Genomic DNA, 11,832 nt, shown 5'->3' with positions numbered 1-11,832 from the left:
GAAAATAAGTTGAATCTGAAATAAGACAAGTCCTTGATCAAGAATTTTCATTACAATAGCTTGGAAGGTAGCGCCGCATAGGAACAGTGCTGGCAATATGACTCGTTGAAATTTGAAACCAGTTGAACGTACGGAGTCGTGACAGTACCACCTTGAACCAATGATCGCGTAATATCGAAGAATTTTTCGAAGTTTGTCGGTCCTGGCTCGAAGTTCGCGAATCTACTATGTTCAGAGTATACTTGTTGCACGCGGCGGAGTTGGATCGGCGGTTGGTCGAGGAGGGAAGGAAGGGGACAGAGACAAGAGTAGAAGTAGAAGATTCTTCTTACGTTAACGTGGGACTTCGCGAGCTTTCCGCAAGCTGGTGAGCGCGTCTCGATCAATTAGCATATGCCACTTCCTAGCGGGAATTTTGTTTCACTGATTGAATAAAGGTAATTAGATGACAGTGTGCTATTATAGTGTAATCCGGCGACCGTTCATCTAATATCGTATACTGACAAAAAACAGTCGGATCTCGAGCCAAAACTTGACACTTCTTTTTTTGTATTAAAGCGGGAGACCGCCTTTCTAACCTAAATTCTAAATTCTGTCATGGACAGAATGCGGGGTAGGGTAAGGAGGGCGATAACCATGAATCTCCTTCTCTTTTTGACAGCTAAAAATACGGTTTTTTGAAGGAGCGACCGCAACATCGAACACCTTGACTATTTCGGATACGATACGTCGCGCATGCATCCTGACTCGTTCACGTAGTTTTGTCTCATAAAATGCGCGCTTTTTCATCTTTTACTGTATTATGTGTTTTTCTACTCTACAAACTGCGATTAGTTATATTTGTATTGGTTGGTTAACATTTCCATATCGAGTGGGAGTTATCGAGTTGTTGTTGTGCATTCGTAATTTTTTTACTTAACATTTAAATGAAAGTGTGTAATTTACGATGGATTAATACACGATTTATAAATGAAAATTGTGTGCTTTGAATTTGTCATTCATTACATACCGCCGTCGATAGAATCAATTGACAAGATAGCTAAATTATGTGTTTTGTGCGCGATTAAAATCTTTTTCTTTTTTATTTATAATTTTAATTTATGTGATAAAAATTATAATTATATATTTGTAATTTTCATGTGTAGTAAAAAAGTAGATATATAACGATAATTAAGTAAAATACTCGTTTTTTATTTGATATATTGTAATAATTATTAAAATTTCATTGAGGGGATGATATTAAAGCTTAATTTTAGTCTTTGTTATATCTATTGTTATGAAAATATATTCATTCTTTAGAATGAAATTAATCACTACTTAAGCTTAGATCAATTGCTATTATTGTAGAGCATATTCATTTTGTCAATCTTATCTACAGTATTGATATCTGTAATATACAGAATAATGTGCTGAGCAAAATTTAATCTGTATTTTTCATAAATAGAAATAATAATATATTTGTAGTATTCACTTTTGGAAGTTCTAATGCCAGGAACATTGAAAAAGCACTCAATTATTATTGTAACATTTGCAAATTACATTTTAGAGTAAAAAATATGTAATTTATATCTATGATTTCATAAGGCAATGATGAATTTGTTTTATTAAATATTAGTACTATAAAAAATTGTAAATTATATTTATCATTTGCATATAGAAAAATTAAATATTAAATAATTATTTTTATTGTTATTCACAATGCTGTCATTTATTCTTCATAATAAAATCTATTAACTTAACTAATCAACAAGTTACATTTTATAATATATTCTGAATTTATAAATGTAATGTATGATTTTCTTCTTTAAACAAATATATGATATATATAATCAGTAACATTGTTAGCTGTAATTGGATTCATTATCACTGTGATTGTTGCATAGATAGCTACTTCCTATTTGATGTAATATCTTATTGCCTATACTCTGATGTAATGATTTTTTGAATAGACCATAATGCTGTATAATATTTTGAATATACTTTAACATTATTTGGTAATAAAGGTTGGTAAATGTAAGATTTCACATATGTACATATACATATAAATTAACTATATTTAAATCAAAATATTTTATTTCATTTTACAGAATATACAACATGTCACATCATTTTGTCACAGTTTGTGTAGTTTGTGTTTTATGTGCTGCACACACTCCATGTTCAGCACATACTGAATTCTCAACAGCGGGACAAACAACTCATAATTTTGTTAACTCTGAAAAGCAGTTAGGACCTAATGAACAATTACAACCATCTTGGTTATTAATAAAATCCAAAGAAACACAGCAGAGGGATGTGAGAAAATTAAATTTAAATAATCTAGGTGCTTATAACAATGGTGCTGTTGAATTTTCGAATGTGTTAGATGACAATAGCAGAAGCAAAACTATATTATTGGTACCAATTGCCACAAATGAAATCTATACTAAAAACAAAAACACAGAAATTGTAAAAGTTAACGAAAATGTTGAAATCCCAATAATAGGGGAAGATCCAAAAAGCTTAGAAGATATAGAAATATTAGAAAGGCTGGGCCAAATTGAAATTATGCACAATGATGAATTAAATGCAGCACAATTTAACGGAGATCAAAATCCTCTTAACAGGATTAGGACAAAAAGAAATGTAGATATTATAGATGAAAAATATTTCATTGAAAAGATTTTTGAAGCTTATGGAGATGGTACAAGCATAACAATGGAAGGCTTTGAAAAATTGTTAAAAAAGTTAGGACTATTGAGATTATTAACAGATATATCAAGCTTAGAAAATCATAATACTGTTACTAGTCAAAATGAAAATCCACTGGGTAAGTTTTTTAATTTATTGATTAAATCATTATTAGAAACATATCTCTTTAATGAATTGAAGTACTTGAATTAATTTAATAATAATTAAAAAAGAATTTATATTTAAGAATTTATTTGAAGATCAGTTTATATTATACATACATGGTATACTACTTTTAATTACCAATTACCAACCTATCAATCATAATAAGAAATAAAGCTACATCTGCTCTTATGTATATATAAGCTGATAATATTTTATCTTTATTCAATATGAGAATCATCTTGATCATAATAATTTAGCTTAACTTAAGAGTTCAAACTCCTTTTCAATTGACCTTGATTCATTAATTCATAGACTTATTTATTGATTTCATTGGACGCTTATTTACAATTATATTAAAATATATTCATGATATTTTATGAAATAAATGTATTTAATGCATAAAATAAAGTTGGAAAAACATAGTTAAATATTAAAAAGAATCTATAACATTCATTTTGTAGTTATGAATGAATAAACAAAATTTGATAATACTTCTATTGTCTGTACAAGATATCAGTGGTTAAATAATCATATCATGTGTAATGTTATCCTCTATGTAGATAACTGACATTTTTCTATTATCAGTCATATCCTATTATAAAAATGTTGTTATTATGAAGACAAATATTTTATAATATTTTTATTATATTTTGTATTATATTACATTGTATTGTAATATTTGTCCAATTTATCTTTTTTAAACACATTTATTATATGAATTATTTGTGTTCTTAGATTAAATAATATTATGCAAAACTTACCCAGTATAAGTCTTTTTTCAGTAGTATGAATAAATATATAATTTTTTCTTTGTGTAGACAAGTCAAAGAATTTACAAAATAATGGCCTACCAGAATATGAAAATGGAGCTAAAAAGGAACGGGTGAGATAAATTGTAACAATTAAGATTACAATCTATCATACAGAAATCAAATAAATTAATTTTTTTCTTAAGTAATTAAATATTTCTCATAAATGACAATCTCGCTATTTCAGTGCTTAAGTAGTAAAGAATTATTAAGTACTGTTGCAAGAGATATGCCATACAATTTGATCACTAATAATAATTCAACATTACCAAGTTGGCTTTTTGAACGCGTGTGTCCAGCTCTTGTTTACCAACTAGCAGGTGAATCAAGCTCAGAGAGAAATGGATGTATTCGTGTACCAGAGAATTATAAGCCAATAATTAATAAATACCACGGAGAAGACGTTACTCGAAATATGGTTCAAGGTATATAATCAATATAATATCAATTAGAATTTGATATTTTTAAGTATTATAAAATTCTAAATACATGACTCTCCTATTTAGTGTGGGCCTATTCAACAATCAGTATTCTAATAATCAGTCTCTGTGGTTTACTTGGTGTAGCTGTTATACCTTTCATGGGTAAAATTTATTATCATCAATTATTGCAATTTTTAGTTGCACTTGCTGTAGGAACATTGTGTGGTGATGCTCTTATTCATCTGTTACCACATGTAAGATGTTATATAATATAAGTATAATTTTTTAACATAAAGAAAATAAATTATATTACTACATAAGAAAGAATTATTCTTCTCTTAGGCAATGATGTCACATCATAATCACGAACATATTCATAATGACCATGTTGAATTAGATTCTAAAGAGGAACACAATATGAATATGTGGAAAGGGCTAGTTGCAATGATGGGTCTTGCATTATTCTTTTTTACGGAGAAAGCTTTAACGATGTTAGCAGAATGGAGGAAACTTCGACAACGTCGCAATAAGGTAAATATCAGGTTTAAAAAATTATTAGCATAAATAAAAATATATAAATTTTTATAATATGTTTATAGAATACATAAACTTTTAAATAAAAACTGTTTGTAATTTTAGCTTCCATCACGTGTTCGAGTAATGAGAGAAACTGATGGACCAAACAGCAATGTTGTTGGAGAGAAACTTTGCAAACACAAATATTCGTCGTATCCATATTGTTATGGTGAAATTAGCACGGATCAAGGTATAATGCCATGATTTAGTCAAGGTTTTAATGAAATATTTAATGCTTTTAATTCTATGTTTTAAAGAATGTTATTTATGGTAAAGAGGATATTTATTATTCAGATAATCATCATAACCGTCAACATAATAACCATGAGAGACCTCCTGTGATTGAGGAGGAAAAACCATTGACGTCTAACTGCAATTCAGTTTCAAAAATTATGACGAATGATGTAGAGAAAAAACCAACCGAAGATTGGAGATTAGAGGATTCAATTGTAAATACTAAGAAAAATACGGATGGTGCAGATATACCTTTAAATGAATCAGAAAGTTATACTGTTATTATACGCGAACATGAAATGAAACATCATGGTCATACTCATTCACATGGTACTATTAAATATATTATCTTATCTCTGATATAATATTTGTTAAACGATATAATTTAAAAATTTGTTTAGGCCACGTTCATTCTGCACCTGAATCTATGTCTAGTGTTGCTTGGATGGTAGTAATGGGTGATGGTTTGCATAACTTCACAGATGGTATGGCTATAGGCGCTGCTTTTTCAGCAAATATAGCGGGTGGCTTCTCCACAGCAATAGCTGTATTTTGTCACGAATTACCTCATGAAATAGGTACATTATACAAACATAACTTATAGTAGATAAATAACTTATTAAATCTTATAAAATATTCAGAATTTTTATCCTTTATTCTTTTATAACAGGAGATTTTGCAGTTTTGTTAAAAGCTGGTATGAGTGCTAAACAGGCTGTTTTTTATAATGTGTTATCTTCCGTACTTTGTTTGTTTGGTATGATATTTGGAGTATTATTAGGGAGCACTCCTGCTATAAGTAGTTGGATATTTGCAGCTGCTGCAGGAATGTTTATATATATAGCATTAGTAGATATGGTGAGTACAATTTTAATTCATTTAATTAATCGTAATTATAATTAAGCGTCAAATGTTTTATATAGATTCCAGAATTATCTTCAAGTCACTCTGTGGAGCGTAGTTCTCAATGGCAATGTATTTTACAAGCGTTAGGGCTATCGTGTGGCCTTGGAATAATGTTAATTATAGCGCTCTATGAACACGATCTTAAAAATATATTCAGTGATTAAATTTACAAAGACTGACAAGGTTTTTGAACAATGGTAAGCTTGCAGTACTTCCTAGAACTATATTTACAGTCAACAATTAAGTCAATAAAGCTTTGACTGCCCATTCTTACCGAAACAATATTTACTGTTACTATAATATAAACAATTTACTTTTTCTCCTCCTCACATTTAGCATAAGATTTCTTATTGATAGCAACATAGTTTGTTATTAAAAACTTAAGAAGGTACTATAATGGAATAAATGTTTTACAATATTAAGAGTATTCGGTGCACAAGAACAAATGAGCTAAACAACTTGAAGAAAGTTAGGTAATTCAAATGCAACGACAATATTTGAAGTATGCTTATTAAAAATTATATTTGAGATATTGCGTTCTTTGAAAACAATAAAAACAATGAGGATTCAAGCTAAAAGTTGAACATTTTGCAATTTATTTGATAAATTATTATAAAGATAGGTAATTGTAATCAATTTTTATCAGATAATTTTTGATATTTTATTACTAAAATCACATAAATTTGTGAAAATGCCATGCAGATCTTTATTTTAAGTCTCTTAATTGTAAATGATGATTGGCTTACATCGTAAAAAATGAGAGATGTAATGTTCTAGTTAATATAAGAAAAATTATGTACAAAAATTGAATAGCTATTACTTCATTAACATTTATTTTAGTTAAAATATTTTTAGTTTAATGTACCCGATTCTCTATAAACAATATGAACATTTTCATTCTATATTTGGGTAAGATACATGTCAGTATGAATATGTATTGACTGTTGTGACAATTATAATTAAAATCTATATTATCTCCTTAGTTATCAGACACGTAGCATTTACATGATATGTATGTGTTTTACAATTATCATTGTATCAGTACCCAAGTTTAATTGTGATATATTTAATAATTGCATTCTTTATTTTGATATAATAATTTAGATAAATACAGCTTCAGATAAATACTTTGTAACTGAATCAATGTTATACGTAATTCTATCATGAATGTATTATTATAAAAGTTAACAAAGTGCTCTATATGCTTTATGATAATTTTAAGCTGAAATAGATATATATTAGTTGAATTATAAGATCAGAAAGAAAAAGCAGTGTTATCAAGTCATTTATTATTAAATTATGGAAAATTAGACACCTTGATTATAAATGCATTTTAAACTAGTATGAAAATGTTTATTTTTTGAATTTTTGATGCTTATTTCTTTCAAATTGTTTTGTTATAATTATTCTGCATTTGCACAAAGTTCTAAATATCATACAATACTATCAAGAAAGTGCATATATATAAGTTTATGTTTCAGTAACTAACTACCAAATAAGATGATTACTGATAATGTCACAGAGTACATATTCTAGTTTTATGTAACTATAGATACACTTGTGCACAAAGTAAATTCATCAAGTATGGATACAGATAAACTGAGGTGGTAAATCACTATTCACAATTGGGTATATTAAAAATTTTAAATACTCATACTGCCACAGTAATTATCAATTGTTGAATTGGTAATTACAATTATATGTACATATCTGCATGTCTTAAGATAATACACAATTAAAATTTCCGAGCTAAATATTTTTAGCTGTACTTATATAAGAAAATACAACCATTATTTACGATTGTAAAAAAAACTGAAATATCTTCAATTTTCTAAAACTGCGTTTTAAACAAAATTTGTTTGCAATTATTTCTATACAGTGCATTTATTGTTGTAATGAAGTAGAACATTCATTTTCAAAACATATATTGTGCACTTTTTTATTACTTAAAAAATTTACTATTTAAACAACCAAATTCTGGTAAAACCTCATCTACTTATTGTAAGTTACATTTATTTTGTTTGTATGTTAATGATTAATACCATGGTCAATAACTATGTATTTTTTTACAGAAAATGTAAAAATTGAAAAAAAGCGTTATATTCTTGTAAGCAAAATACTTTCTTACATTATATCTTATATTAATACTAGTGTATTTAACTAAATGATTTGCGCTTTTTGTAAAAATTTAAATGGAAAGCATAAACGTTAGTTTTTGGAAAAATGTTCATATATTACTCTATCCTATGGAAGATTTTAATTTCTTTTACGTGGAAATAGTAAATTTGTTGCTTTATGCTAAAAAAGAAATATTTCATTGTTTTGAGCCCATTGTTTTTTTAAGCAAATTTGTTCTTATTTGCTGTAATACATTTTGATAACTACTTTATTAATAGTTATTCTAAGATGTTATACTTAATCCTTTATTTGTAGTGAACATTATATTCTCCTCAGTTGACTTTAGTACCAAACAAAATACAATATCAAAAAATAAATAATATTGAAATAATAATTTATTGGAAAAATATCATAATAGAGGAAATAAAATAATCATTTAAGAAGGTACATTTGCATTTTATTTTTAAAGTTGTATAATGAAAAGGTGACAGTGTCTGTCACAATATTTACAAATGAAAATGATAGTAACTGTACATGTACACAAATACATGAACATATAAATTATATTAATACATATGAGTAGTTTAGAATAATAATAGTGTAACTCCCATTATTGATTTTTTAAGAAAATGTTCTTGGATCAATTAAATACAAGTAACAAAATGATATCAATACTTTAATATGGTAAATGTAGTACACATGGAGAAACTTCATTGTTATATTAATGCTTCAAAATCATCTTGAACATGTATGTGGTATAGTTTTGTTTTTAATAAAACTGGAGGTACACCACTATTATTCTGAATGACACACATATCCTCTGTTGTCACACAATATTCATCTTCGAGTTCATATCACTTTTAATTTTAGGCACTTAATATACAGGTAAGAATATAGTTAAGTTGAATAAAATTCACAAATAAAATTTGCATAATTATCTAACAACAAACATTAATATTTTATGATTTGAAGTCATAGAAAAAGAGCTTGTCACACAGAAACAAGATCATCTCTATCACTCATCTGTGCCGATAAACTAAAAGCTGTATCTGTGCTAGCTTCACTATTTAAACTTTCATTAAATACTGGTTTCATATGTGCAGCATCACTCATTTCTCTCATTAATCCTGCCATATCATCGTCTGGATCAATTTCCTGAATTTCTCCTACTACATCAATTTCCACAGATTGATTATCTATTGCTGATATTTCCTGTGCTTCAGGTTTTGATTCTTTAAACTGAATATTGTGTAATAATAAATAAAATTAATATTGTTATATCACATTTATCAATGAAAATATCTGTTTAAATATTTACCTTCATAGTTTCCAATTTACATTCAGATGGTAAGTTCATATGAAACACGCAATTTGTATCAAAAATTACAGGTACTGGTTCATGACACTCTATATCTGCTCGAATTGCTCCACATGCTTTGAATAAAACTTGATGCTGATCCTATTAACATAATAAAATTTGTTAAATATTTTATACATTTTTTATGTTGGTTGTAATTATGTAATTAAATAAAATTATTTTACTTTAAGGATATGTTTGCGGCAATGTTTTGCAGCAGGAAGAGTTCTCTCCCCACATTTTACTCCACCTTCTGTAAAGATACATTTTGATATACTTGGTATTTTTTGTGCGGGTCCTTCAGTTGCCTATAAAGAATACATAATCATAATTTTTATTATCATCGTATATTATATTAACACTACATATTATGCAAAATAATAAAATTGCATTTAACCTGTGCTCTACGTTCTAAAGATTTTCTATATAATATAGCTTCAGCTCCACTTCGTCTATGATAACGATTTAAGGCTTTTAATTTTTCATAAATTTTCTTTTCTTTTGCAGTTTCTTTTGGTTGGTCATGTATACTACATAATGTTTCCTTTTCCTTTTTAAGGGCATGTAGATACTTTCGTCTTTTCTCTCTTAATATATACTGCAGTCTTCTATACTGATCTATGTAAAGTGATTGCAGTCTAATTAGTTTTTCTCGTGCAATGTAGATCACCTCCTCAGCAGTAAAAATTCCAGCATGCCTTAAAAAATTAATACTAATGATTCCATAGAAATTACTGTTTAATTTTTGCAAAAAGCAACTACGAAAGGAAAGTAAGTAAAGATAAAGACAATTGATATAATCCCATCTTTAAGATTTGCTCAAGCCAAAGCAAACTAGCTGATGTTCTACAGAACAGAATAAAATAATAAATTACTATAAGTAATTATATATAAGTATATTCTTACTTTAAAGGATCTTCTTGTGCACTGTATAAACTTTCATTATCACTATCATCAAGATAACTTCCTCTTAAAGTGTCAGTCACTGTTGTAGGTTCAATATCGCTATCAGAGGAACTTGCATAATCCAAAATATCACTTCCACTTGCATTTACTCTGTATGCATCGACTTCAGCTAAAAAATGATTTTAATATGATATTCCCCATTTAATTTAAAATCAGCTTTAATTTTTCCTTTATTAACAGACTACTAGATCAACTAGCTACTAGATATAACTACTAGATCAAAACTTACTAAAAGGGTCTAATGCTTTGATTTTTCCTTCTTCATCTTCGGTATCTTCAGTACTTGAATCTGTTTTCTTAACATAATGACTTAAATTAAGTAAGAGCATTTCAGGTGTCTGTGGTAAAGAATGTCTTGCTGTAGATTTTATACGTGCTATTTGGGCTTTTCTAGCATGCTCAGTACAATATCTGTATTTATATATTAAAGATAGATTTTTCATATGTAATTTAAAATACATAATAAACAAAATATTCATTAAATTTACATTTGATACATACAAAATATCTCTTCTATCCAATTTTGGTGCAGGATTTTGACATTTTCTGCCATTACTATTATATACAAAGCCACATTGCTTGAAAGGTGCATTTGGATCCTCAAGAATATGCTTGGCGCAATAAGTATATCCTTCAAGACAAGGTTGTGAGCATTCATAAGACGAATATAAGCATGTTTGCATTTGTTTGGGCTTTTTTGTGGCTACAATAGTCACAGGCATTGTTGTTTTTGGGATACGGAACATAACTTACCTATGAAATAAATAAAAATTATAAAATTTTATTATAAGCTCCTCATAACGCATAAGAAAAAATCGCAAGATAACTGTATTTTATGAATTATTTCTGAAAATAAAATTCAAAATAGCGTGATTTTCTCATATTCTAATTTCAAATTTGGCGCGAGAATTTACAGCGGAAAACAAAACAATTTTATTAATTTCATTCATTGAAAATAATTTCGATAACGAACGATATTTTAAATATAAAAAATTATAGTATACATAACTTATTACAAATGTTCGAATTTATATCCATTTTATAAAATAAAATTGTAATATAAAACGTATTTGTAACAAGTGGTAGTCGCAGCCATTTTATACGTGAGATGTTGAATGAAGTCTCATTGATGTATGTACGGATTTCGAAAGAATGAGACGGACATGTGATTGGTTTTTGTGAAAATTCGAATAAAACGAAACTGAGCGGGACTTAAAAAAGCCGCGAAGCATTATTCTATTAGAAACTTACTGTGATCTCTTACATCAATTCTTCCGTGAAGGAAAGACAGTGCCAATTGAATCACGCTTGTCACCGTCAGCGTATTTCTGAATATATCAAGAGAATGAAAAAAAGATATCGTGAAATGTAAATTATTGGCGATTGTGCAGCAAGTCTGAAGTTATATACAAATAAATGATAAATAACTCGAAAGACAACACACTGGATCCTTGAATAGGACCAAGATAACGGGACGCTACTACAGGGGTAACATTGGCTGCGAACACATACTACTAGCTCAACGACCACTGCGTCACTTCCGGGAGTTTAAAGCTCTAAAACTTCTAATTGATAAACTACGTGATTCATACCTATCGTAGACTGAGAA

General features: G+C 28.1%; 2 protein-coding genes across 14 annotated transcripts; one reads left to right on the top strand and one right to left on the bottom strand.

Annotated features, from left to right (window-relative positions):
• The first annotated feature begins 84 nt into the window (after positions 1 to 84).
• LOC122575057 (zinc transporter foi-like) lies at positions 85 to 6,587 on the top strand. 10 transcript variants are annotated; one of them, XM_043743458.1, is made up of 12 exons: positions 85 to 437; positions 1,950 to 2,003; positions 2,088 to 2,809; positions 3,654 to 3,718; positions 3,832 to 4,069; positions 4,151 to 4,320; positions 4,409 to 4,597; positions 4,706 to 4,832; positions 4,937 to 5,206; positions 5,278 to 5,454; positions 5,547 to 5,734; positions 5,800 to 6,587. In XM_043743458.1, exons 3-12 carry the CDS (start codon positions 2,098 to 2,100, stop codon positions 5,944 to 5,946), a joined length of 2,283 nt encoding a protein of 760 aa, XP_043599393.1. In that variant the 5' UTR covers positions 85 to 437; positions 1,950 to 2,003; positions 2,088 to 2,097; the 3' UTR covers positions 5,947 to 6,587. The 10 variants fall into 10 exon arrangements, with proteins under 10 accessions (XP_043599393.1, XP_043599390.1, XP_043599384.1 ...); XM_043743455.1 differs by having other exon boundaries at positions 86 to 437; positions 1,884 to 2,003; XM_043743449.1 differs by having other exon boundaries at positions 86 to 437; positions 662 to 2,003.
• Positions 6,588 to 8,232: 1,645 nt separating this feature from the next.
• LOC122575058 (KAT8 regulatory NSL complex subunit 2) lies at positions 8,233 to 11,621 on the bottom strand. Of its 4 annotated transcripts, none has more exons than XM_043743461.1 (8): positions 11,488 to 11,621; positions 10,725 to 10,976; positions 10,453 to 10,634; positions 10,164 to 10,332; positions 9,655 to 9,970; positions 9,443 to 9,565; positions 9,219 to 9,359; positions 8,233 to 9,139 (listed from the first exon to the last, which is right to left on the bottom strand). In XM_043743461.1, exons 2-8 carry the CDS (start codon positions 10,967 to 10,969, stop codon positions 8,891 to 8,893), a joined length of 1,425 nt encoding a protein of 474 aa, XP_043599396.1. In that variant the 5' UTR covers positions 10,970 to 10,976; positions 11,488 to 11,621; the 3' UTR covers positions 8,233 to 8,890. The 4 variants fall into 4 exon arrangements, with proteins under 4 accessions (XP_043599396.1, XP_043599395.1, XP_043599397.1 ...); XM_043743460.1 differs by having other exon boundaries at positions 11,475 to 11,607; XM_043743462.1 differs by having other exon boundaries at positions 9,655 to 9,955; positions 11,475 to 11,607.
• Positions 11,622 to 11,832: the final 211 nt, after the last annotated feature.

This window comes from Bombus pyrosoma, linkage group LG14 (assembly GCF_014825855.1).
Source record: "Bombus pyrosoma isolate SC7728 linkage group LG14, ASM1482585v1, whole genome shotgun sequence".
Taxonomy (NCBI): domain Eukaryota; kingdom Metazoa; phylum Arthropoda; class Insecta; order Hymenoptera; family Apidae; genus Bombus; species Bombus pyrosoma.
The sequence above is the reverse complement of the archived record's forward strand: the minus strand, read 5'-3'. Positions and strand labels throughout refer to the sequence as shown.